Source organism: Capra hircus, chromosome 4 (genome assembly GCF_001704415.2).
Source record: "Capra hircus breed San Clemente chromosome 4, ASM170441v1, whole genome shotgun sequence".
Lineage (NCBI taxonomy): Eukaryota > Metazoa > Chordata > Mammalia > Artiodactyla > Bovidae > Capra > Capra hircus.
In genome coordinates, this window is record NC_030811.1 from 8,013,675 (window position 1) to 8,039,726 (window position 26,052).

Below are 26,052 nucleotides of genomic sequence, written 5' to 3' on the forward strand. Positions count from 1 at the left end.
GCTGGGGGCAGGGAGGGGCGCAGAGGGGAGGAAGTACCATGCTCCTGGTCATAGCTGTCTTTTCTAGACACAGTTTATGCTGAGTTTCCACTGGAGTTTCTCCTCCAGGGAAGGAGTGTGGGGAAGGGACAGCCTGCGAAGAGCTTCCCTGAATGGAGTATCCTCCAGACGTTGGGCCCCGTGGAGGGTTGAGTGGGGACCAAGGCAGATCTCCTAGGATGGAGGGAGCCGGGTACCGGAAAGCTGGCGGTAGCGGCGGGCGTTTGGGAAGGCTCCCGGAATTCCTGGGAGAGGTCGGGACCAAGCACCGTGTCCTGGTCCTCCCGCCTATGTGTGGAGCCTCCCATCCCCCTTGGACAGGCCCAAGCAAGGCTTCTCAAAGCGCCGTCCCTTTGCCCTAGCTGTTTGCTCCAGCATCTTTTGACTCGGGGCCGCTTCCCCACCACTGTGCAGGAGCCACTGGACCGTGTCCACCCCTGGCGGCAGCCGGCCTGGGTCCCTCTCCATGGCCCTGTACTGGCCCCGCGTCCCGGCAGGTGCTTGCGCACTCACGCACGCACTGGGTCAAGGTCTGGGCACCAACGCGCCGGGGCGGGGGGCTTCGGATGGATGATCCATCAAAAGGACTGCCCTTTTCCTGTGTGTTCCTGCTGTTTCTATCATAAAATGTGTCAACCGAGAAACGTATATGCTGTGTAAGGACGACAAGGGATGCTGGATGAGACTCACTCCTGCTGCTCTCTAGAATCAGGAGCCAGGCCAGCTGGGCGCTGACCCCTTTCCTTCCCTCCAACCGCAGACGGCCCCAGGTCAGAGCGGCCACACCCTGACATGCCGTCCGGCAACGTGACCATCAGGAGCCCAGACTCACCACGAGGTCATCGCAGGAGCGAGGGCAGGGAGGGCCACAGGCGCTGTACTCCGCCCCTTCGATGGCGGTACAGTTGGTCACTGGGGGGGGGTGTGGGGGGTTGGGGGGAGGGCACCAGGTGGGTTGACAGCTGTGGGGGTCACTCTCCCGCCCCCCCACCTCCCTGTTTGCCTCCCCAGAATGCCCCCTGCAGCTTTCCCATCTCTCCTCCTTGACCCCCACTGCCGTCCCTGGCAGGTACCTGGGCATGGCAGAGCCTGGCAGGCCGCCCCCTGGGCCCGAGGCCCCTCACAGTAATCCCCCAGGCCCCGGGGTGGGGGCTGATCACAGGCTCGGCTCCGGCTCCGGAGACCCCCTCCACAGCTCCGGCTACAGCTGGACCAGGGTCCCCAAGGGCCCCAGCCTCCATCTCCTGGGGAACAGAAGAGGAAGCAGTGGCGAGGGGCTGGGCTTGACTGGGGCAAGGCAGTGGGTACATCTGGGCTCCACAGGACTCACGGTCACACTCTGGCAGGAGGCAGGGCTCCTCCTCTGCCTCAAGGCCTGGGCAAAGAGGGGGCACCGAGGCCAGCAGGGGTGGCGGGGCCATGCTGGATGGCGCCGCACTGGGGGGCCCAGTGCAGAAGCGGTGTCTATGGCGCCGGGCTGGGCCACAAGAGGCCGAGCACTCGCTCCACGGGGTCCAGGGTGACCACGTGGGCTGACCTGGGGTGCACAGCAGGGAGAGGCAGAGAGGACAGAGTGATGGAAGGCTGAAGGGGCCCAAAGGGCAGGGAGCAGAGTTCGGTGCACAGGACAGGCCGCCCCCTCCCTGCCCCCCTCTCCCAAGGGCTTTCCTCCCCAGTGCTACCCCCGTCCCACCCCTGCACAGACCCACTCTGGCGGGGCAGGGGGAGTGAAGTCAGGAGAGGCCCCCTTCTCACCCTCCTCACAGGGCCAGGAGGTGCAGTTAGTGATGAGCCCAGAGACACAGGAGCTGGTGGAGAAGCAGCAGATGGTGGGGGAGCTCTTACAGGCTGAATGTGTCCCCTCAGATTCATGTGTTGGAGCCCTAACGTGTGAGCGTGACTGCAGAATTATGACCTTGTTTGTAAAGGGGGGTCTTTGCAGAAGTGATCAAGTTAGAATGGAGCCGTTAGGGTGACCCTTCTACAAAGGTACAGACAGAGGGGATGTGAAGACCAGGGAGGAGGCGGCCATGTGAAGCAGGTGAGAGGGATGCAGCCACAGGCCAGGGGAGGCCAGAAATTGCCCACAAACTCCACGAGACGAGCGAGACTGGGAACGCCCCAGCAGACGGAGATGCGTGGGAAGAGGGAGACTGGTGAGGAGGGGGCAGGCGAGGGGCACACGCAGGCTTGCTGAACACTGTGCCTGTGGGAGGGGGGCGTCTCTGTTTCCCATGGAGGCCAAGACTCCCCCACCCCCTAATGCAGAGGAGAGACAGAGGGTCCTTGGGGTCACAGGGCCATTGCAGGGGGCGGCAGCCTCACCAATTCTCACATGGACGTAGCACAGCACTGCCTGGGGGGTGGAGGCGTCCCCCGTAGGTGCAGGGGCAGTCCCGGGTGGGCACGCACACGTTGTTCTGGAATCAAAAACCCCCCACTACCTTCTGGTTTCCAGCGCAGTCTGCCCACACTCCGCAAAGCAGAGCTCAGCACCCACCTGGCAGGCGCCCACCCTCAAATGTCATGGATGCTCCTTCCAAACACCCATTTCTTCCCAATTTCCAGTATTGGGGAAATGCACACCAACAGGTGCAAGGGCCATGGGGAGGGGCATGACCCCCAATTTCTGGGAGAAAAGACCTGATGGCCACTCGCCCAGGGTCACGTGCTGGTCATGGGGCTGGCAGAGCAGAACCACGTGCCCCGAGTTCAGCGCTCTGTCCTCAACCCTGCAGGCTCTCCCTGCCTCCTGCCCCACACTCTTGGCTTTGCCCCTGCCCAGGCCCTGAGGAGGCCAGGCAGGGGACACTCACCAGCAGGAGCATCCCGGAAGGGCAGTAGCAGCCAGGGTGGCAGGGCTGGTCAGCCGCTCCTGGGGCACTGAGCTCTGCACAGGACGCAGGCCCCTGGGCACAGTCCAGCCACCGCTTGCCTGGGGGGCACACACCGGGCACTGGCCCTGGGGGAAACAGGTTGACAGCTCAGCCAGGCACATTCGATTCCCCCCCAGGGTCTCCCCCCGGGGGGTACACATCAGCTCTAGGTGTGATCAGGAAGGTCATGGGGCTGCCCGGAAGCTCCGGGAGAGGAGTTCCTAGGGGGACAGGGAGGAGTTGATGGAGCTCTGGGAGGGGTAGGGAGGAGAAGGTGGGTGCCCTCACCCGCACAGGGCTGCAGACCGCAGGTGGAGAAGTCCATGGGGCTGGGCTGGCCACTCCCTCGGGTGCGATTCCGGTAGCCGCCCCCACAGGGCACGGAGCACGGAGACCAGGGGCCCCATTCCCCACCAGGACCTGGGGTGACACCCAGGTCACTGTAGGCACTGCCTGTCACACCCAGGCCCCCGGTCACTCCACACCCCGGATCCCAGGCCCCAGCAGCTTCACACCCACCTCCGGACACCTCACCCCTCCTCAGGAGGCCCCAGGATTCCACCTGGAACAGGGCCTCCAGCGAGGACCCCTCTTAGAGCTCCCGGGGAACCACACCCTCGTGCCATCTCCTTGGACAGGCCCTTGCACCTGTCCCGGGGTCCAGGGCAGGGAGTCCCCAGGTTTGAGGACCCCAGTCGTGGCTCTCACCTCCACATGGCTGCAGGCTGCAGAATTCAGCCTCCATGTTGGGGCCCTGGCATGCAGCCCCCCCAAAGGCAGCTGGGGGAGCCGTGCCTGCCCGGAAGCGCCGCCGAATACCCACGTTACAGCTGCGGCTGCAGAGACTCCATGGGGTCCAGGGGCTCCAGCCACAGGCCACTGCCAGGGTGGGTGCAGGGGAGAGACACAGGATGTGTGATTCAGATCAAGTCCTCCCTGGACCCCAGCTTCCGGAGGGCACCCCCAACACCACCAGGTTGATTACTGAAGGGACCAGCATCCCTGAGACCCAACCACTGCCAATTCCTTGGCCCCGAGCATGGGGGTACCTGGGCAGGGCTCCGAGGCACACACCATCTCACCAGAGATACAGGTGCTGCAGAGAGAGGACCCAGGGAGGCCACAGTCAGCCTTCCCCTTGCAGCCCTGTGTACCTGCCCCCAGGGAGAAGAGGCCGGGAAGTGGTGTCCACCACACAGAAGAGGAACCCGAGGGTCTGGGAAGTAAAGCAAGTTGCCCTACGTCCCACATGGAGTTCATGAGTGACCAAGGATTCTGACCCAGCCTCCCCGCCAATTCCACTCTCCACGAGCTCCCTGACACCCCTAGGCACCGTGCTGCCCTCTGTCCCATGGTTTTATTGCCTTGATAAAAAGAATTTGCCTTTTTAAACTTTATTCCATTTATGTTTATTAAACACTGTAGAGATGGTTTTGAGTGACTCTTCCAGGCCAGTTAGGAGCTACTCAGAAGGAGTAAATACTAGTTTGAGTCTCCTGGATTTCTCTTTTGAAGTTTTCCTCCTTTTTGTTTTTCTCCAGTAAATGCTTCAAAACCCACTCATCAAAAATGTTGACATTTCAGAAAAAAAAATCTAAGAGAGAAAAGGAAAACGAGAAAGGGGCAGGGTAGAGAGGAAGAATGAAGGAGGGGATTGAGGGAGGACCAGAGCATAGAAAGTAAAAAGGAAGATAAAAATGAACTGAATAAAGAAAAATAATAACAAAAAAAGGAATGGGGTTAGTGCCCCCTCTGCTGGCGGAGTCCTGGTATCAGCTTTGTGAGGGGTGCTTCAAGGTTTCGGAGCAGCTATCAAGTGGGTCCCAGGAAGTCAATTATACTCAGGAAAGAGAAACTGGAAGGAGAACATAGACCTGCTCTCCTAACTCTAGGCTCTCAGTTCAGTGGCTCAGTCGTGTCCGATTCTTTGCCACCCCATGGATTGCAGCACGCCAGGCCTCCCTGTCCAGCACCAACTCCCAGAACAACTCTAGGCTCTAGTTCCGTCATAAATCGCCTCCCTCAACTGAGCCTCGGTTTCCCCATAAGTAAACGAGCTGGACAGTTACTACAGACGCCTGCCGCTCCGGGCTTCACATCAGGATGGAAGCATGCTGGGCACCCCCGCCACTGGTGGGAGTCCATGCCCACCCACCCCGTGGCTACGAGCCTCCCCGCTCCATGCTCCTCAACCCTGGTGCCCACCAGTTGCCGCACGAGTCCAGCCGGGCCACTGCTCCAGGGGCATAGAGCTGCCCGCGCAGCTGGCAGGGGCACTGACTCGGAGGCAGGCAGCTGCTGTTGTGCAGGAAGAGGCCCTCGGGACAGGCACAGCCCGCGGTGCAGACGCCGGTGCACTCCACCCCAGGGCCCCGCGCCAGGCACTGCCGGAGGCACGGGCCCCCCTCCCGGCGGCACTGCTCTGCTGAGCGGAACACCATGTCGCCCGGGCACTGGGCTGCACGGGGAAGACAGAGCGGGTCTCAGCAGGGGACACGCCAGAGGGCCCAGGAGATGGGAGGGTGTGTCGGGGGCGGGGCGAGGGAGCTGGGGGCTGGAGGAGACGGGAAATCGGGCCAAGTCAGCTCAAGGCACAGCCTGTCCTGGAGGCAGAGGTCGGTGCCAAGCGAAGGTGGGTGGGGAGAAGGTCAGCAGCCCCCGAGGCCGGCTGGTTGAGGCGGGCAGGAGAACGGGAAGGGGACATTCACCTGTGCAGGGTTGCGTGTTGCAGTCCCTGGTCTGGCTGTGGGGTCCCTGGCACCCAGGGTCCCCAGGAGCCGAGGCAGAGCACCCGCGCCCTCGGGTCTGGACGCCCCCATTACACAGGGCGGAGCAGGCGGACCAGGCGGCCCACTGACCCCAGACACCCAGCCCTGGGAGGAAGAGACAGCCAACAATGGTCAGGGACATGGCAGAGATGCGGGATGGTCAGGGTGGCGTGGGGGGCGCGGAGGTCTGCAGGGTCTAAACGGCAGCCTCGGCCCCCACCACACTCACACCTCCAGGGCTGCCCCCAACACGCCTTCAGGCCAGGCCCACCCTGTGCATCCCCTGCTGGGCTTCTGGGGGGCCTGTGACTGGGGGCCAGAGAGAAGCTTCTGGGCAACAGCCAGGTTTGCCCCCACCCTTCCCGAAACGTTCTTCTCTTCATCTGTGCCTCGCCCCACTCGAGGGCCCCCCCCTCAGAAGGTGCCATACCTAGGCACACAGGGGGGCTGCAGGGCTCCTCCTGGGTGGCCTCTCCTGGGCAGGACATGTCCCCGGGGCTGGGGCAGAGCCGGGAACGGCTGCGCAGGGCTGGGCCCCCTCCAGGGATGAGGCAGCTTCTGGAGCAGGCGGACCAAGGAGCCCAGCTTGTCCAGCCCGGAACCTCTGCAAGGAAAAGGGTGGGAGATTGCATGGGGCCCTGCAAGCCAGGGGTACCTCAGGACAACCAGGGTGAGGTCCGAGAAGCTACGGGGGCAAGAGAAGGGCTTGTGAGGGTGGGCGTGGTCTCTGCCCCTGCGGGACTCCCACCGTGGACCCAGGTCTCTCAGAGCTTAGCCTCCTGCTGAATCTGGTTTGCGTAAACTCTGGGAGTCGGTGATGGACAAGGAGGCCTGGCGTGCTGCAATCCATGGGGTTGCAAAGAGTTGGACACTATTGAGTGACTGAACTGAACTGAATTTGGTTCACTAGGCCCCCACCTCTATCTGGGGGCCTGGCAGGTACCTCCACAAGCCCACGCCCAACTTCATGTTTTCTTCCAGAGCCTTCTAAACAACGGTCCTTCATTCAGCCTCAGTGAGGAAATCCTAGAGACCCCTCAGCCAGCCAGCTGCCATTCTCCAACAGCCCCTCCTTCTTCTCCTGCTCAGAACCTGCACCCAGATCCCCTGGGCCCCCAGCTGCACCCCAACTTCCCTGCTCTCACCCTGCCCAGTCGCCTGCTCACAAAAGACCCAGAGACCTCCGCTGGGATGGCTCTGGGGGCCGCCCCGGCTGTGGAAGGAGGGCAACAGTCTTGGGCTCCAGGAGGTCCTGAGTTAGCTCCCTCTGCCTGCACCCGGCCCCCAGGTCCAGTCTCATGCCCCCATCCTGCTGTCAGACACTTGTGCCCCCCGCAGGCCTTCATCTCCTCCCGGGGGCGCCTCCTGAATGGGGGGCTTCGCTGACCACCCAGGACTGATCACCCAGCAGAGTGACCAGCAGGCTCAACCCAGCCGCGCTCTCCTGGCAGGAATCTGGAGGAAGGAGGCTGGCGGGGACCCACCTGCCCCGCACGCCGAGTAGCAGGCCTGAAGCTCCTGCCTCTGGCCCTCACACGGGGAGCCCCCCGAAGCAGCCGGAGGGTTGGAGGGGGACCTGAGGAGAGAGGCAGCTTGGGCACCGCTCCCCGCCACGCCCCTCGCCCCCCCCCACCCCGAGGCCCTCCGCTCGCCCCGCGCCGCCCCATCCCTTCCAGTTCCATGGCCCCTCTGCCCGCACACCTGAACCGGGCCCTCACGCCAGAGCCACAGGAGCGGTCACAGGGGCCCCAGGACGACCAGGCTGACCAGCCGCAGGGCACGGGGCAGCCCCCTGGTTCACACAACAGGGCCCCGTTCTCACACACGCTGGGGGGGCAGCGGGGGCGAGGGCGGAGGTCAGGACCGGAAGGCGGGGAGTGGCCCCTGACCCCGCCCCGGCCCCCCCACCTCCACGGCCGGTAGGCGCCCTGACCATCGGCTGCAGTTGTCCAGGAGGAAGGGCACCCCTGGCTGCTGTAGCTCTTCGCCCACAAGGCAGGGGCACTCGGAGAGGGGCAGGCAGCCCGCGTCCTGGAGAAGGAGCCCGGGGGGGCAGCGACACCCTGGGTGGGGGAGGGGGCAGCAGGGAGGAGTGGAGACGGAGGGCTGGTGGGCTTGCTGGACGCCCACACTCCCCCCACCACCCCCGAAGGCCTTGCCCGCAGCACCCCTGCTTGCTGAGTGCGTCTCACCCTCCAGACAGAGTCCGCTGCAGCTCCTATTGGCCTCAGGATCCAGGCAGGAGGGTGGGCACAGTGGCACCAGCCCCTTCCGGCAGAGCTCAGCACTCACATGCACGCGGCCCTGCCCGCAGTCTGGGGGATGGGCGGGGAGGATGGACACCAGGCAGGAGGCACTGGGAGGCCCAGCGACAGGTCCCACAGCCCCACCCCCACCCCGGGGCTCCCCCGTCAAATGAACCCCGGGCCCCAGCCCAGCTCCTCTCACCTGTGCCACCTGCACAGGGCTGCAGGCCACAGGGTGTCCTCTCTTGCGGGGCCCCGGGGCAGGGGGCACCACCGTTCTTGGGCGGGGGGTCCACACAGCTTCGACGACGACTCCGATGGCCGCCCCCACACGAGACGCTGCAGGGCCCCCAGGCCTCCCACTCAGCCCACGCCCCAGCCACTGCGAGGGAACGGGAGGAAGAACGGGGGTGAACCAGGCGGTGAACCCCAAGAGCTGCCACCCCGCTAGAGAGCAGGGCCAAGGGGCCGAGGAGTCTGGGCAGTGGCCAGCGGGGTGGCTTAAGGCAGCGCCCCGAGGACTCCGCAGCTTCCTCTCGTGTCCCAGGAAAGCCCCCTTAGGTGGGTAGGGCGGGTGATGTGTGGAAAGGCCTCTGGGGATCAAGGCTCTGGTCCCCGAAAAGGAATCCCGGGGCGGCGCGCCCCCTGGAGGCAGCGGTGAGAAGCGGGGTTACAAGGGCTGCCTGCTGGCCGAGGAAGCCCCGCGTGGGAAACCCTGGATGCAAGGATGCGGCGGGCTGGGGCCCCTCCCTCGGATCTGCTGAACAAAAGCGCCGCGGGGCCTCGGGCGCAGAGCCCGGGACCAGCGGGGCCGCCTTTTCACAGCCTTCCTCTGGGGCCAGCCGGCCTCGGCTCCAGTTCCCACACTCTGGCAGGAAGGGGGCCGGGCCGGGCTGTCCTCCTAGAGTCCTGGAGCCGGACACACGGGTCCCAAGGGGGAGCAGGGGCATCTCCTCATGAGGGTGTCCCACCTTTGGGAGGGGGTGTTGCGGGGAGGCCTGGGAGGGGAGGCCGGTTACCTGGGCAGGCCTGCACGAAGCAGGGCTGGCTGCGGAGCCGGTCCGATGGGCAGCTGCCCCCGGGCAGGGGCAGCCGCAGCAGCTCCCGGCGCTGGAAAGCGAGGCCCAGGCCACAGCTACGGCTGCAGCTGCTCCAGCCAGACCAGGACGACAGACCACAGTCCACTGCGGGGACGGACAGGTGGGCCTGGTTCAGAGAGGGGCTCACGCGGGAAGAGGCCCTCCCCAGGGAGCACCCTGACCTGACCCGGACCAGCCTCGCCCCTACCACAGCCATTCTCATCCGAGCCGTCCTGGCAGTCCAGCTGCAGGTCGCAGCGCCGCTCGGAGGGCAGACACTCCCCACTGCCGCAGGTCAGCTGGCTCGGCGAGCAGAGGCCCCTGGAGGCCGGCAACTCTGGCAGGGCGGTGGTGGGCACGGTGAAGGGCATGGTGCCCAATGCCCGTGCTGGAGTTGGGGAAGGGCAAGGGCACAGGTGATTCTGGCCAGTGATAAACCAACCCCTTCAACCCCAGGCCCAGCGTAGAACTGAACCTGCTGACCCTAGCCTGGCCTTCCCTTCCTCCTGATTCTTCCCACACCCACCCAGCCCAGCACCCGGGCTTCCCTCTGCTATGAGTGGGGTGCTCTTCCGTCCACACACCATCTCACAGTGTGTTTGTCAACAGCTCTCCGAGTGTCCCAAGAGAAGCCAGAACAGTTCACTCCCCAGGTATCCCTTCCTGATGGATTCCCCCTGGAGTAACTGGCTATCACTCCATCCTTTCCATTACTGGCTAATACTTGATCGCTCTTCTCTTGATTGAAAACTAGGCTTTGAGCATAGTGGTCTACTTTGATGGATGCATAGATGGATAGATGAACAACCTCCAAGGTCAGAGAGGTTTTATAAAACACCTATCCCAAGCCCCCCCTTCACCAACCCCCAAAACACACACTGCTGGTTGATTTAACCCATTCAGTTTCCTTCCACTCCCCGTGGCCACTAGACTTTCCCAGGACCTTCTCATATATGCTAGAAACGGAGGCAGGCACCTCCCCAAACCTACAGCCATCTTGCCGTTACCACCCACATGGCACCAGACTCTCCAGGGTGCTCACCGCACGGCCTCTCATCAGAGCCATCCAGACAGTCCTCTCTCCCATCACACAGCTGCTCCAGCTCCACGCAGCCCAGGACCTCGCAGGGCACCTGGCCTGGGCTGCACCGCACGGGTGGGAAGGGCCCTGGGGTGGTGCTCCATCCTGTGGGCGCCACCGCAGCCAGCTGACCGGCCATCGCCCCCTCCCCAGCCCTGTCCTCTCTCCTCTGTCACCTCCTACCACCCCCCAGCCTCCCTCCTGACATCCGCTGTGCCCTCCCTTCCTGCCCTTTGTGGGATTACAGAAAAGCAGGGAGCGGTCTCAGGAGACTTGGGTCCTAGGCTTGATCCTCCCAAGCCCCTGAGCTCAAGCCGTGTGACCTGGAGCAAAGCAGCCAAGCTCTCAGGGGCTCAGTTCCTCCACAGGGAAGCTGTCTCTACAGGGCAGGAGGCATCTCACCAGCAGGGACCTCGGGTGTCATCATAGGGTGCGGGGGCAGCATCGTCACAGCTGCCATTTCTGGTCTCAGGGCCTGTACTTCCGGTTGGGAGGTGGGGCTGGGGGTCGCAGTCCGCACAGATCCCCCAGGACTTGGGTGAGGTTCGGACCCAAGACTCGCTGGCCCCTTGCCTAGGGGAGCAGGAGGGAGGGGGAGCCTGTCAGTTCCGTCCCTGAGATGAGGCTGACGTGGGCCCTCCAGAGGGTTTTCCAGGTCTCGGGGTGGTGACAGGTGACACCCCACCTTCCGAGGGGCTTCAGATCAAAATGGAAAGGGGACTCGGTCGTCCCAGGGGCACAAGAAGGGTTTTAACTGAACGCAGAAGAAAAGCTGAGCTTTGAGTGAGATATGTACTCTCCACTCACAAAGACACACACAGCAGCCTCCAAGTGAAACTCACTATAAAGTCAACGTTTATGGAGAAACACAAACGGCAGCAGGAGGAGCCGCCCGGCCAGAGACTCAGCACCAGCCCTTCGCTGCAGGTACACAGAAATCGGCCGGGAGCCTCCTGGCAGCTACAGGGAAAAGAGGGATGAACCTATTTTGTACGAGAGATTCATGCTTAAGAAGACAGCCTTTTTTCTAGAACCAGACTTGGGATGAGAGGAGACTTCGTCATGGGAGTCTGCATTCCCTGGACCCGAGCAATGGTTCAAGTGGCTTCATCTGCTTCTCACAAGAGACACAGAAGCACCGCTAGCCAGGCTTCCGAATAGCTATCCTCAGAACTTTCTGGAAGGGACCATAAGTGTTCCTGGGCTCACAGAGGGGGAAACTGAGGCTCTGGGCAGATGGTGAGATGGGCCCAACACGTCCCAAGGGAGAAGGTCACTCCCAGCTGCCCTGATAGCCCTCACCGACTGCCTCCCCAGAAGACGGCTCTCCTGGGCCCTCGTGCAGGTGAAGGGCCAGGCGGCCATGGTTAGGGGGGAGGGCTGGCACACAACGGGAGCCCCTTCCTTGTCCTATTTAGGACCCTGCTAACTGGGTGACCCTGGCTTCCCTGTGCCCACTGACACATCTGCTGCCTGCAAATGCTTCTGAAATGGGTGCCTGGCTGGGTGAGTAGGGGGATGGGGGGTGGAGGGAGTCCTGGGTGGCAGCCCACAGACAGGCCAGGGGCCTGGGGAAGGCAGCCCCCCCGCCTGCAGGGCACATGCTCAGCCCCAGGGACCAGCCAGAAGCCTCACACCCTGGAGTCCAGGACGATGGGCAGGGGCTGGACCTGGCCAAGGAGTCCACGGGGACCATGCCTGCCTCCCTGAGCCCTCCTTGCTCAGTCAGAGGACAAGAAGGGTCAAAAAACTGAACTCCAGAGAGGTAATTGCCCCCTGCCCTGAGAGAACAGGCAGGCGGCAGGGGTCGGGGGTGGCGGGTGGTGAGGCCAGGAAGGCGGCCTCGAGTTTGGGCATGTACCTGTGGGGGGCATGGGTGACCCCTGCCCGGGATGCCAGTGGTCAGCCTCTGCTTCTGCCAGACCCTGCGAAGAGAGGAGATGGTCAGCTGCCGGTGAGGCCCCAGCCCAGCAGTTCAGCCTGGTGTCCAGTTTCTCATCCCCTCCGGGGGGTGCACTCGGACCCCCAGCTCCAACCCCCTTCATGGCTCAGGGCAAGGCTGGGGTGTGCAGTCTTGATGTCGGGCTCCACACCCCCCAGGTGCCAGGAGTTCAGGAGCTGTTCTTCCTGCCCGCCCAGGGGGGCCACTCCGGCCCTTCTCTCCAAACCTCCATCGTACCCCCAGCACCCACGCGTGTGCCTGAGTGCTGAGGTCACTCTCCCTTCTGGTGTCCCCACCAGGCTGTTCTCCTGTGGGACAAGTGCCCGGCCCCCATCTCTACGTTACCCCCCACCTCCCATCCTTCAAGCCTTGTCCAGGAAGCCTCCGGGGCCTCTGGGCTTGGGTTGGCTCTGAGCACCTGATGCCCTGGTACTGACCTGTGGGTATCGCCATGCTATAGGCACATGGACCTCTATGCCTCTCCCATCTCCTTGACTCCTCCTGGCCCGGCGTCCACCCAGTGCTCCCTACACCCTCTGGCCCCCAGCCCAGCACCAAGCTGGCCCCAGGAGGCTCAAGGCTGAAGCCCCGATGGAGAAAGGAATACCAGGGCTGCACAGGGAGGCCACGCTGGCTGACAGCGTGAAGGGAGTGAGGACCAGGGTTGCTGAGATGCTGGGGTGTCCTGGGCCCTGCGGCCCACCCGCTGGGCCCACGTCTCCCCACACACCTCGCTGGGCTGAGGGAGCAGCTGTCCAGGCTGGGTGGAGGAGGGCGCAGAGATCCAGGCTGTGGACTCGATTCTGAGAGAAAAATAACCACGGGGGCTCCAGGGGCCCTCCCAGCTTCGGAAGCCCCATCCCGGCAGGGGGTCATCCCTAGGCGGGCCTGGGGAGGGCACTGCCCGCTGAGACTAGACATGGGGATGCCCTCCACCGTGGTCCCAAAGGTCAGAGTCCCCTGCAGGGGTTGTTAAGCGGAGGGCTGGGTGCCCCCCGCCCCCCAGTGTCTGCCTCAGCAGGTCCAGGCTGCAGCCTGAGAGTCTGCATTTCTACCAACTTCCAGGTGATGCTGATGGCTCTGGTCCAGGGACCACCCTCTGAGAACCACTGATCTCCAGCTCCAGGACAATGGCACAGAATCCCACGTGGGACGAGGCCTCCAAAGGCGCCCAGCTGAAGCAACTCAGCACATTCGGGCCCACGGGCACTTTGGGTTGAAGGTGGCACAGGCTCCTCCCACAAGGCGGGCCCCCCTACCAAGGCTAGGCCGGGTGGCAGGGCGCCCCATACCTGCCAGCGCCTGCGGGCAGGGGCACACAGCCCTCCTCATCGGAGCCGTCCTCGCAGTCCTCCACACCATTGCACAGGGACCCCCTGGGGGTACACTCGCCACTGGCACAGCGGTGCCCAACCCCTGGGCACAGGGGCGCTGCCCGATGGGGACATGGCGGGGTGGGGGCGATGGCTGAGGGCTCCTGCCCATCCCTCCTGCCCACTGCCATCTCTCCCTCCCCCAGCCCAGCCTGTACCTGGCTCACAGCCCAGCAGCTCCACCCGCAGGGGGCTACCCGGGTTGGCATCACTGCGGGGGGCAGCCTGGCGGTGCCCATCAGAAGGCCACACCCGGACGTGCCGCGCCTGCACCATCCGGGCAAACATCCACACTGTGGAGGCGCCATCCCAGTTCTCGGGGAAAAGCTACAAGCACAGGGGTGTCTGCTCAGGCTGCCACCGTGACCCTGCCCAGTGTGCCCCCCACCGCCCGTCCCCCCAACCTCCATGGCATGGCATGGACCAGGCCATCCCAGCACCCATGGTCTCCCAGCATGAGTCATCCGGGCCCCTCAAGGCTGAGGGGCTCCGGTCCTAGTTTCCTGAGGGCAGGGTGCCCACTGCGGTGTCCCCAGGGCCAGGCCAGTGCCCACACGTGGCAAAGAAGGTGAAAGTGAAGTCGCCCAGTCATGTCCAACTCTTTGTGACCCCATGGACTGTAGCCTACCAGGCTCCTCTGTCCATGGGATTCTCCAGGGGATCCTCCAGACCCAGGGATCGAACCCACATTGTAGGCAGACGCTTTACCGTGAGCCACCAAAGAAGTCAAATACTTAAGAGCAAACATACAGTCTCCCTGAACATAAAGATGTCAGTCGCTCAGTCGTGTACGACTCTCTGCAAACCCATGGACTGTAGCCCACCAGGCTCCTCCATCCATGGGATTTCCCAGGCAACAGTACTGGAGGGGGTAGCCATTTCCTTCTTCAGGGCATCTTCCCCACCCAGGGATTGAACCCAGGTGTCCGGCATTGCAGGCAGATTCTTTACCATCTGAGGCTCCCTGGGGAGGATGCTAGCCCCAGGAGGGCAGAGCTGGGCCCAGCTGCTCTCCACACGCCCCGAGGCCCTCATTGAACTTGCTGTCACCCCAACTCCCTCCTTCCGCAGTAGGGCTTCCCACAGCCGCCCCCCATCTGGGCCACTTCGATCGTGCCCTTTCAACTGCAGCCCTTCTGCCCCCCAGATCACTGTCCCTGCTACTAACAGGTGCTGAACAAGCCTCTAAAGTAGGAAATGTCCCTCCAGAAACAAGAAACCCCTTGGGAACATAGACTGTGGGCCCCACACAAAAGGGCATGGTGGGTCACTGGTCCAGGGGGTCCGAGTGGGCAGTACCTGGGGTGCAGGCTGAATGCCAGGCCGGATGTCACGATAGCTGTGCCAGTGTAGACCATCACTGCTGACCTGGAGCCAGTCTGAGGACCCAGCTCCCTGCACCATGATGCCTGGGGGAGGTGCAGGGGGCAAAGCTAAAGCAGCGAGCGCCACCCCCAGCCTGCCATCCTCCACCCCTTCCTCCTCCAGCCCCGGCCTCTACCGTCTCCCCACTGACCAGTGAGGTTCCTGGGCTGGAGCAGGTCGAGCTGCAGGTAGTGAGGCGGGGTGTGCCCCTGAGTATCAGCGTGCTCCATGGGGCTCCAGCCTGGCGCCCCCGGGGCAGGCCTCAGGATGGCAGCCCAGGCCGGGTGCTCCAGATGCTGGGAGGAAGCAGGCAGGCTCCCTTCTGGGAGCTGGGCCAGGCCCAGGGGTGAATAGCAGGGATCTGGATGCACAAGAGAGGGGCTGGAGCCTGCTGGGGCCATAGTTAGGAAGGCACAAGGGGTGCTGTGGAGGGTTGAAAGCCTACCCGGTTGACCTTGTAGGGTCACTGGAGGCTGGTCCAGGGAAGGCAGGGGTAGGGAGGAAACAGGTTGGGCTGAGGTTCTAGATCCTTAGGATAACCGTCCTCCCCATGGGAGGCAAGAGGTATAGTCCAGTGATCCGGTCTCCCCTCCCAGGCTGGACAACCCCTCAGCAACACCCCCCTTAGGCCTAACAACAGCCCGTGGCCTTTACCTCCAGGGGGAGGCAGAAGGTAGGTGATCAGAGGGGCTCCGATCTGAGGGCTGGGGGTCGGAGCGGGCATGGGAGTGGCCATGGGGTGGACCGTCTGGTTCTCTCCTGGAGGCGGGGGAGGAGAGACACAGGCTCACACCAGGCCCCGGCCCTCACCTCTCTCCACTTGTTGGAGCACTTTATCTCCCAAGACTTCCCTGGGAGTTTTGGCAACAGCGCCCCCCTCCCACAGCTGGGAAAGGTCCATCCCTGAGTGAGTCAGGGGTTTTCGCTTCCACCGAAGGTATTTAGAGAACACAAACTAAAACCACCTGCCCAAAGCCACTTCAGGGGCCAGGACCGAGTGGCTGCAGTTCAGTTCCTCATCAGGGCTGCTGTCGCTAATAGGGGACCTTTGTGGGCACCAGAATAGGGCATCTCTGGATGGGAGAGGTCTTTCAGGCTCAAGTCTGGTCCCCACTCGCCACATAACTTGTGCAGTCAGCCACCTGTGCCACTGTGCAGGCAGGTGCTCTCCTACCCTCAGCAGCCTGTAGGTGTACTTTTAAAATATGGAATCTGGGCCCCAAAGTGCATCCGTTTTTGAGCCTTTGTGTTCTGTTTTATTTATGACTCAGTTTCCAAGTAAAGATGATCTTGAAAAGTCCAACTTGGTCACGGTTGCTCTTAGAGGGAACAGGAAGGGAGCCAGATCCAGCCCATTGGAACCAGAGAAAGGAAAGTATCTCAAGGGTGACCTCGTGGGGGAGGTCAGAGGAGGCGGGCAGAGACTGAGGCCCGGCCTTAGGGGCCCCCACCCCCACCCAGAGGGCCCCTTCCTTGCCCAGCGTCCACCACCCAGGCTCCCCTCACCCTGAGGCTGGGGTAGCCAGTGCCACCCCCACCCCCGCCCCCCGGGACTCCGTGCAGCCACCTCTGACTCCCTGCCATCCTCCTCCCCCTGGAGCTCCTCTGCCGCCCCCCAGACCCACTCACCAGGTGGCACGCAGCGGCAACAGGACTCCCCCACTCCCTCCACCAGAACCCAGTCCTGCGGATGCAAGAGCCAGGCTGGACATGCAGAATTGGCCACCTGCCCATCCCCGGCCCACTCCATCAGCCGCCGCCCACAATTCTGGCCTCTACACACCGCTCCCCGTCCCAGCCCTGCTGCCCACCCGGGCGCCCCCTGGCCCGCCTCACCTGGGGGCAGCTGCCCAGTGGGCAGTAGGGGGAGCAGCGTGCCGAGCCGTCGTGCAGACACTGGCAGACCCTGCAGGGGGCTGCTCGCCAGCGCTCACCCATGCGGTGGACCCGGCCGTCCTGCTCACAGCCTTCACAGGGCTCTGTCTGGCACCTGGGAAGCGGGGGGCCGCCCCTCAGCTGGTGACCAGCCCACCCTGGCCTGCCTGGGGGAGGCGTTTCCCAGGACTTGGGACTTTCGGTGATAACAAGTCCTGGAGAGTCCTGGGCCACAGGGGATACTTGATCATCCCATCACCCTGACCCCACCCCTGAACCAGACAGACTGCAGCTGACCCAAGAGAGGGTGGTGGAAGCAATCTGTGCCAAGGCCCTTGGCCAGTAGAGCCAGTCTCGGAGGGAGCTGGGCAGGCAGATATGGCTACTCGCCCCACAAGCCTCCCCCTAGGTACCTCCAGAGGCACAGGGTGCAGACCAGAGCGTCCGTACCCACCCCCGGACCTGTGGGCTCCCTACATCCCCCTTTTGGACCTACTGGGCATAAAACTGATGCAGAAGGCCAGGGGTTCCCAAAGATGTGCTAGGAGTCCTGGTGTTTAGACTAACAGGGGCACACAATGGGGGTGGTCCTCATCTGGGCTCCGGCCCGTGGAAGCACCTCGAGTGAGGAAGGGCGCACACGGCAGCTTCCCAGATGGGAGCTGGAGGTGCAGTTCCTGGGGCGCAGTACCTGCGGGCCTTGCGGTGGAGGCCCCGGCACTGGTGCCCTCGACCGGCTGGGCGGGGGTTGTTGGGGCTCCGGAAGGACCACTGGATGCTCCGGCTCCCACAGGGGCCCAGGCACTCAGCCCAGGGGGACCACGCTGACCAGCCACAGTTCACTGAGAAGGGGGGCCACGAGTCAGGGCTGGGGGAGGCAGGGCAGTCTGGGGGAGACCAGAGTCCCTCGGGAAGGCTCGGGGTCGGGCTCACCCGTGCAGTCTGGGCTGGGCTGGCAGCGCCGGGGCCGCCCATCCTGGCAGATGCAGAGCTGGCAGTCTGTCTTGACGCGCTGCCCGGGCCAGTAGCGGCCGCCGTCCACCAGGCAGGGGCACTGCCGTGGCCACACGCACCGCCCCCGGGCACCCAGCACCTGCCCCGCAGGGCACCAGCAGCCTGAGGGAGGCCCGGAGTGAGGCCTCCCTGCAGAGAGCTTGGCTGGGTGGACAGGCCCCCTGAACCCCAGGTCCAGAGCCCCCTTACCTGGGCCGCCACAGGGCCGGTTGGTGGGGCATGCGGCCTGACCAGAGATGTCATCACAGGTCAAAGGGCAAGGGGCGCAGGCATGGAACACCAGCTCCCCAGAGCAGGTGACGCTGGGGCAGCCATCCTGAGGGCAGGGCCCTGGAAAGAGGTCATTGCGGGTGGGTCCCCATCGGGGACAAGCTACCCCCACCACCGCCCCTCCACCCTCCCTCTGCCATGCCTGCCTCCCGTCCACTCACGGGTCTCCCGGGTGCTGGGAGGGCCCCCGGGTAGCATGGCACAGGTCCGGCCGCCATTCTGGGGTGGGTGGCATTCCCGGTGGCGAGCCGTGACGCCCCCGCACGGCTCAGAGCACGGGGACCAGGGCGACCAGGAGGTCCATGCACCATCCTCTGTGGGAGGCGAGGGCCAGCCGGCAGGGTGGGGAGCGGCTGTGAGGCTGGGGGGCCCAGCGCCCTCCTCCTCCTCCCCACTGCTCTCCGCAAGCCCTGCCCGCCACGCTGGGCTCCTGGTGTCCAGGCACTCCCCTCACCTGGGCAGGCGGCTGCGAAGCAGGCCCGAGTCTGGCGCTCCGGGCCGGGGCAGTGCCGCAGTACCGGGAGGCTTGGGGGCGAGCAGCGGCGACTCCGGCCCTGCGCCCCGGGCCCACATGTCCGGCTGCACGGCTCCCAGGGACTCCAGGGCCCCCAGGCCCCACAGCCCTGCTCCTCTGGGGAGGGCCCTGCCATCCCCGCCAGCTCACAGTCGGGCTGCCCGTCGCACACCTGGGGTCAGAACAGTGGGGTTGGAGTGATTCGTGCTTTGAGGGCACCGGGGGTTCGGGCCTCCGCACCACCCGCTTCTCAGCCTCACCTGCTGGAAACGGATGCAGAGGCCATCCGGGCAGGAGTATTCTGGGCAGGGAAGCCCTGTCTGGTTGGGGCCTCCTGCGGCCCACAGCCCCTCTGAGGGAAGAGAAGAGAAAACACTTAGGTGGAAGAGGGAGCCACGTCCCCGGCCCGCATCAGACTTGGCCTCCACCAGGGGAGGCCCACAATGTCCTCACCCCGGGGACAGGTGGGGAGCCCATCCCAGAGCCGCTGGGGGTTCGGGCACAACTGGGGGGTCAAATCACAGGGGAAGAGACTCCTGCAAGGGAATAGCTGGGTGGAGCCCGCAAGGGGTACGGCTCCAAAGGCATGGAGGAGTTGTATGCATGCTAAGTCACTTCAGTCTTCTGACTCTGCAAACCCATGGACTGTAGCCCACCAGGCTCTTCTGGCCATGGGGTTCTCCAGGCAAGAATACTGGAGTGGGTTGCCATCCCCTTCTCCAGGGGATCTTCCCAACCCAGGGATCGAACCCTAGTCTCCAGTGTCTCCTGCATTGGCAGCAGGGTTCTTTACCACTAGCGCCACCTAGAAAGCCCAAAATGTTAATCTCAGTCATGTCTGACCCTTTGTGACCACATGGACTAGAGCCCAGCAGGCTCCTCTGTCCATGGGCTTCTCTAGGCAAGAACACTAGAGTCAGTTGCCATTTCCTTCTCCAGGGGATCTTCCCAACCCAGGGATCGAACCCAAATCTCCTGCCTTGCAGGCGGATTCTTTTACCCCTGAGTCACCAGGGAACCCTGGAGGAGGCCAAGTATGAGACAAAAATCACAGGGGACCCAGCCTGGCTCAGAGACACCTTTGGGAGGGTGCAGGAAGGCAGGCCACAGGGAGGGGAGGAAACGGGGCCTATGGACAGCTCCCCCCTCCCCCACCACCCCGGTGGTCAGGACAGTGAAGGTCTGACTTGCAGGGACACAAAAGGACCCCCTTGTTTTGGTGGGGAGAGGCTGAGGGGAGCCCCCCAAACAGGTCCACCCCCTGCGGCAAAGCCACTCAGGCCCGCCCTTTTATCAAAGGCAGAAAGCCCTTTCTACTCTCTTCCTCCGCGCCCTCCCCGGGCTGCGCGGGCGGGAAGAAGTTTTCAGAGAGTTTCTCAGAAGATATTCAAGGAGCACAAAACTCGCTCCAGGCTCGGATGCCTTAGACCTAAGTCACTCTCTCTAGCGGGGGCGCCGGGTTGGGGTGGGAAGAGAGGGCGACCCGCCCGCCAGTGCGTGTCGCGGCCAGGCTCTCACCGCAGGCTCCCGGGCCCTCGTCCGAGCCGTCGGGGCACTGCGGGACGCCATCACACAGCTGCTCCGCGGCCACGCAGTGCGGGCCGCGCGCGCAGGGCGCGTGGTGCGGCGCGCAGGGCCGGTCGCAGCCGCTCTCGTCGCTGCCGTCGGCGCAGTCCCCCTCGCCGTCGCAGCGCCAGCCCCGGGGCGCGCACTCGCCGCTGCCGCACGCGAAGTCCAAGGGGCCGCAGGGCAGCGCTGCGGGGACGTCCTTGCTAGACCCCGGCGGGGCGGACCAACTCCCCGCAGGCCGGCGGGCCCTTCCACCGCCGCCGCCCTCTCCAAGCCCCTCCGGGCCCCCTCCCTGCGCGAGGCCATCCCCCTACCTTCGGCTCCTCCCCAAGTCCCGTCCCTCCCGCATTTTGATAACCGATTGGTTTTCCTAAAGCTCTCCCCTCATCCAAGAATTCCCAACAGACGCCACGCCGTTTAGAGGCGGCTTTGAACTCCTGGGAAGAAGGTTTGGACTCATTTCAGTCCTCTCTCCCTTCCCCTCCTTCATTCCGTTGTCTCCAGGAAGCTGGTCTGTGCCTTACTCCTACCCCCGCCCCCAACATGTGCCCCTAGGTCTCCCCCTGAGACCCTGTCCCCTCCCTCCCAGGCCTCAAGATGCCAGCTTTCTAATGCCCTTTCCTCCAGGAGGCTCACCAGGGCTGACGCTGGCCAGGGGGGTAGGTGCAGTCTCCCAGGAGACAGCAGAGGGGCCAGGCAAGGTACCAGCGGGGGGAGTGGGCAGAGAGGGGAGGGGGCAGTGCCCAGGCCCCTCGTCAGCTCCGTCCAGACAGTCCCAGACTCCGTCACACAGCCGGATGGCCCCCAGGCAGGTACCATCGATGCAGGACACCTCTCCAGGGGCACAGTCCAGTTGCCCTGTAGCCAGAGAGAAGGGCTGGTCCCAGGGTACTGCTCCTCAGGATGCCCTCTCTCACATGCCTGCAGGTGCCCACTTTTCAGCCAGAACCTGCACTGGTGAAGGAGGAGAGGCAGGCAGGTGGGGGCTCACGAGACGGATGCCTGGTAGGCTGGAGCCGGGATAGGGACCACTAACCCAGGCAGGACTCCTCGTCAGCAGCGTCCAGACAGTCGGGGTGCCCGTCACAGAGCCGGGCCGGGGGCACGCAGTGCCCATTGGCACAGGCCAGGGAGTCCTGGGGGCACGGGCAGCCCTGCTCATCCGTCCCGTCTCCACAGTCATCCTGCCCATCGCAGAGCAGGACCAGGGGCAGGCAGCGGCCGGAGCTGCAAGACACCTGCCCCTCGCCACAGCCCAGGGTGGCACAGCCTGGGGCAGAGAGGGCCGGCAGGCTCAGGACACCCACAGAGGCTCCCAGAGAAGCCCCAACACCAGAAACTGGGGTTGAACCCTGCCCACAAGGGGCTGGCAACTGGACCCGCATCTTAGGAAGCGGCCCTAGGACACGTGCTTTCATCGGAGGCCTGACCGACCACTTGTCACTGCCGCATGCCACCCAGGACACTCACCCTCCTCGTCTGAGCCATCGCCACAGTCATCCTGGTTGTCACAGAGCCACCCGTGGGGCACACAGTGCCCGCTTTCCTGGCATGGGGTCTCTCCCTCCGCACAGCCAGGCTCGGGCTCCACACAGCGGCCGCCGTCGTCCCCACAAAGCCACTGACTTTCCCGACACGTGCTGTGGACAAGGCATCCGGGTATCAGCGGCAGCGCTGGGCTTGGCCAGCCCAGGGCACGGGGGCACACCCCACGCCCCGCTCACCAGTTGCCACAGTCCTTCTGCAGCACCGTGCCCGGCGGGAAGAAGCTGCCCCCCCACTCGCACGGGCAGGCAGCCAGCTCCAAGCAGATGCCTCCTGAGGGCACAGACGGCAGGGCTCCAGCCAAAGAGGCACGCCGTCACCACGGCCTTGTGGCCCCTCCGCACCCCCCTACCCAGAGCCCCCTCCCCTCTGCCCACTCTGACCCTACACACCGTGGAGCAGAGTCCCCTCGGGGCAGAAACAGCCCTCCACACAGGTGACGGCCCGGCAGGGCCACCCAGGCTCGGGACGGTGGTCTCGGCACGTGGCAGGGCACGTGGGGCCACAGGCCTCATACACCTGGCCCCCCTCACACTGCAGAGCTGGGTGGGGAGGAGAGAGGCCTGGGTCACTGCAGGCAAGGCCCCAAGAAGCAAGAGCAGTGGGCGAGCCAGCCCAAAGCGAGGCTTGGAGGGCACCGGGGTGTATGGATGGGGTGGATGTCTTGCTGGGCACCTGCCAAGGCTATCTGCGACAGAGCAGCGATCTCAGCATGTTTGGTTCACCTAGGACAGCGTCTGGCTCATAGTCAGCACTCCAGGAATGAATGAATGGCTCTCAGGCCAGAAATATCCCCAAAGGAGCTGAGCAGGTGGCGAGACGGGGTAACGCAAACTGAGGGCTGGGCACACTCACGGCAGAGCTCCTGGCTGCGCCAGCGCACATGGATCCCGTGCCGGGCACACTCGTCTGCGTAGGTGGCAATGGCCGAGCAGAGACACTCACAGTCGCCCCCCGAATCGCAGCTGTGGGAGGGAGCGGTCAACCCCACCACCACTCCCCCGCCAACACAGCCACACCCACCCTGGGTCCCCAGGCCTGCCCCTCTCACCCGCAGGCATCATACACACACCGCTCGTAGTGCGGCTGTGGGGGCACCTCCACGTGGCACCGGGCAAAGAGTGGCTGCAGCACTACCCCGCAGCGGGCGCGGGCCCAGCCGGCCCGGTGTGCATTCACCTGCAGGGATGCCCCCGTGGACCAGCCAGACCCCTGTACAGCACCCCACCTCTGGAACCACCCCCCACCCCGGCTTCCGGCAGCTGCCCCCTTCCACCTTCCCCCACTCTCCGACCCATCCTCACGGCACAGGGGTGCAGCAGGTCCCCTGGCTCTGGGCAGAGAGGACTGAGGCGCCAGGAGTGGGCAGCCAGTTCAGCGGTGGGCTCCAGGACCCCCTGGCGGCTCCGGAGGTCGTTACTGGCGTCTCCATCGAAGTCTCCACACAGGCCAGCCACCCTGCCGCGGAGCTGGGGGGACAGCTGCACCAGGACCCGGGTACCTGGACAGAGAGTGTGGCAGGGGGGCTCTGGAGACTGATCTGGGGGCCTTCTTCAGGGCCGGGAGTGGGGAGAAGACCTGCTGGAGGTGGTGCTTTAGTCGCTCAGCCGTGTCCGACTCTTGCAGCCCTCATGGACTGCAGCCCGCCAGGCTCCTCTGTCCATGGGATGCTCCAGCCCTGGAGTGGGTTGCCATGCCCTTCTCCAGAGGATCTACCTGACCCAGGAATCAAACCCAGATCTCCCGCATTGCAGGCGGATTCTTTACTAACTGAGCTAAGGGAGTGGGGAGAAGGCCTAGGTGCCTATATCATGTGGGCCGGTTTGACCATCTGACAAGGGTACCAACCCCTCAGTGGGGGAGCTGGCTCCCTCGTGTTTGGGGCGGATGCTTGGCAGTGACAGACATGAGACCTACCTATGCGGGGCTCAGGGCAGGAAGTGAGAGCCTACTTTCTTAACTAAACTCAGGTTGGAGGTGGGGTACGGAAAATCTCCAGAGGGCAGATTCCCGAGTCCAGGACCAACTGTGACACCCTCCAGCCCCAGAAGCATCACTGCAGATGACTTTGCCCACATCGGGGGCCATTTGGATTTCCTTTGATTTCTCGGTAACAAGTTATTTCTAAATCACCCGCTGCTTGGGGTTGGGGGGTGGGCTGTTAGGAGATTTCTTTTTATTTCTTCTCTCTAAAACTTGCTGTTTTTTTTAAACTGTTTCTTTTGGTGAGGAGGTATTGCTTTCATAAGGCAGAAAGATGTAATGACGAAAGCGTAATTTGGAGACTCCGATCAGATGTGTGCAAGAGGAAGACTTTGCCGGGGGGAGCTGCAGGGCGTGGGTCAGATGACTGGGGGGTGGGGTGCTGACCTCCATCCCAGAGCAGGGTGAGGCCCAGGCGGGTGCTGAGGAGCAGGAAGAGGCCAGCGGGGCGCAGGCTCAGCCCAGGGCCCGAGTAGACCTTGGGAGGCGTCACACTCACCCCATTCACTGTGACTGCCCTGCCTGTGGGGGAGCAGAGGCATTCAGGCCCGGCCTCGGGGTCCAGGGGCTCCGAGATCCCCATGAGGCCCTCCCAGCCTCCCTCCCCTCCAGCCTTTCCTTTACTTCTCCAGCTGTGTGACTTGGAGCAAGTTGCTAGACCTCTCTGGGCTTTAATTTCCTGGAGCCTTCCAGAATCAGGATTCCCAACCAAGAGAAGAGTCAGCAGCTCCCCACCCTGGGACTGATGGCTAGCAGTGGGGAGATGTGGGAAACCCCAGGCCTCAGCTGTCCCCGCAGAGCTGTGACGCCACCCGGGTGGGGGCCCTCCTCCCTGGCCCACGTCACCCTTCAATGTCACAGCCACCTCTGAGCATGTGCACGACGGTGCCCTGCAGCCGCACGGTCAGCGCCTTGGTGCAGGTGAGGCCGCTGGCCCCACAGGGTAGGTTTTGGGCGGAGACCATGAACTGGCCGCTGGCCTCTCGCACCAACAGGTACTCGCAGGCCCCGGGGAAGGTGAGGGCCAGCCCGTCAAACGTCACATAGTGAGGGGCGCCTGATGCCCAGCACCGTCCATCGCACCGCTGGCCCGTGCAGTGCCACTGGCGACCCTGGCACACACTGTGGGCAACGGGGGAGAGGAAACCATCAGGAAGACCAGGACCTGGGGCGGGGGGTGGGGCGGGCTGAATGCCGGGGAGGCAGCAGTCCAGATTCCAGGCAACGCCAGACAGACGCTCAGGTCAGAGAGATGCTGGGAGCTTCCACTGTCCAGGCCTGTTTGGCTATCCCACCCCACCCATCATCCCAACCCCCAGCCAGGGGTCACTAGTTGCAGGGTCATAGGTCACAGGGCAGGGCCTACATACCACAGGTTGCAATCCTCCTGGATTGTAGCGTTGGGCAGGTACCACTGGCCGCCGTGACGGCACGGACAGAGCTCGGGAGGCACGCAGCGCTCCTCCTAGCAGAGGCCGGGGACAAGGGGCTCCATGGAGGACTGCCTGGTGTCCCCTCCCTGCCTGCTACACCCAGCCAGGGGCCAGGGCAGGGCGCTGGCTAGCGGAGCCCCTCCCAGACATACCAGCAGCACGGTGCCTGGGGGGCAGACACAGCCCCTCGGGCTGCCTGGTGGGCAGGGGCGGTCTGCGTCAGGGCTGTCACAGGTGAGGAGGCAGGCTCCAGGGACATAGACGAGCTCACCGGGGCAGAAGGCCCGGGGCGGAGCGCAGCGGTGAGCAGTGCAGTTCCAGAGGCCCCTCTCCTGGCAGACGCTGCCGGAGGTTGGGAGGCAGGGGAAAGACCTCACTTCCAGGCCCCTGACCTGCCCTGGGACAGCCTCAGGATCCCAGGGGGTCCAAAGCCCCTAACCTTGTGGGAAGGTCCAGCTCCGATGCTAGAGACCTGAGTGTCTCACCCCCAACCCCAGTTGCCCCAAGCACAAGAAGTGTGACAAGCACCTGGCCACACCTGGGATTACAAACTGCCAGCCTGCCCCAACACCAATAGGGGCCATTCTCTGGGCTCTGGGGAGGAGCCAAGATACTGAACAACCCTACTCACAGTACCAGTGGGAAAAGGCTTTCACTGAAGTCTCACCCACCAAACCCTGGACTCTGGCACAGTGTCTGTCGATCTGGAACTTCTCTGTATGTCCTAACTCTTAGAGGAGCCTCTGGACCACACTCAACTGGAATTCAGAGACTTGTGTTCTGTCCTTTGTCATTAACAAGCTCTGTGACTCTGCAAGCTGTTTAGCCTCTCTGCACCTCAGTTTCCTCATCAGTAAAATGGCAACAATTCTTCTACTTCCTACTTTATTAGGGTATTGGGCTTCCCTGGTGGCTCAGCAGGCAAGAAACTGCAGGAGACCACAGGTTCGATCTCTGGGTGGGGGAAGACCCTCTGGAGGAGGGCATGGCAACCCACTGCAGCACTCTTGCCTGGAGAATCCCATGGACAGAAGAGCCTGGAGGGCTACAATCCAGAGAATCCCACGACTGAAGCAACTT

The 26,052-nt window shown here is 63.8% G+C and overlaps 1 protein-coding gene across 1 annotated transcript in view; it reads right to left on the minus strand.

The window, feature by feature from the left end:
* Window positions 1-26,052, minus strand: part of SSPO (SCO-spondin) — a 56,460-nt gene that overhangs the window by 17,682 nt on the left and 12,726 nt on the right. Inside the window, 50 exon segments of the mRNA XM_018047477.1 lie at window positions 872-951; window positions 1,113-1,283; window positions 1,370-1,576; window positions 1,795-1,847; window positions 2,365-2,459; window positions 2,856-3,001; window positions 3,204-3,335; window positions 3,624-3,794; window positions 3,965-4,011; window positions 5,121-5,373; window positions 5,624-5,788; window positions 6,114-6,287; window positions 7,168-7,259; window positions 7,385-7,510; window positions 7,617-7,746; window positions 7,876-7,998; window positions 8,132-8,311; window positions 8,949-9,113; window positions 9,217-9,396; window positions 10,051-10,194; window positions 10,492-10,662; window positions 11,951-12,014; window positions 12,762-12,834; window positions 13,324-13,462; window positions 13,563-13,731; window positions 14,704-14,813; window positions 14,921-15,130; window positions 15,424-15,528; window positions 16,399-16,453; window positions 16,606-16,759; window positions 17,336-17,486; window positions 17,578-17,760; window positions 17,848-17,988; window positions 18,090-18,242; window positions 18,383-18,614; window positions 18,703-18,794; window positions 19,961-20,210; window positions 20,648-20,683; window positions 20,685-20,869; window positions 21,048-21,281; window positions 21,482-21,651; window positions 21,736-21,829; window positions 21,949-22,098; window positions 22,412-22,521; window positions 22,608-22,735; window positions 22,861-23,057; window positions 23,927-24,061; window positions 24,405-24,661; window positions 24,910-25,004; window positions 25,125-25,314. Coding sequence (XP_017902966.1) covers window positions 872-951; window positions 1,113-1,283; window positions 1,370-1,576; window positions 1,795-1,847; window positions 2,365-2,459; window positions 2,856-3,001; window positions 3,204-3,335; window positions 3,624-3,794; window positions 3,965-4,011; window positions 5,121-5,373; window positions 5,624-5,788; window positions 6,114-6,287; window positions 7,168-7,259; window positions 7,385-7,510; window positions 7,617-7,746; window positions 7,876-7,998; window positions 8,132-8,311; window positions 8,949-9,113; window positions 9,217-9,396; window positions 10,051-10,194; window positions 10,492-10,662; window positions 11,951-12,014; window positions 12,762-12,834; window positions 13,324-13,462; window positions 13,563-13,731; window positions 14,704-14,813; window positions 14,921-15,130; window positions 15,424-15,528; window positions 16,399-16,453; window positions 16,606-16,759; window positions 17,336-17,486; window positions 17,578-17,760; window positions 17,848-17,988; window positions 18,090-18,242; window positions 18,383-18,614; window positions 18,703-18,794; window positions 19,961-20,210; window positions 20,648-20,683; window positions 20,685-20,869; window positions 21,048-21,281; window positions 21,482-21,651; window positions 21,736-21,829; window positions 21,949-22,098; window positions 22,412-22,521; window positions 22,608-22,735; window positions 22,861-23,057; window positions 23,927-24,061; window positions 24,405-24,661; window positions 24,910-25,004; window positions 25,125-25,314 — 7,267 coding nt within the window.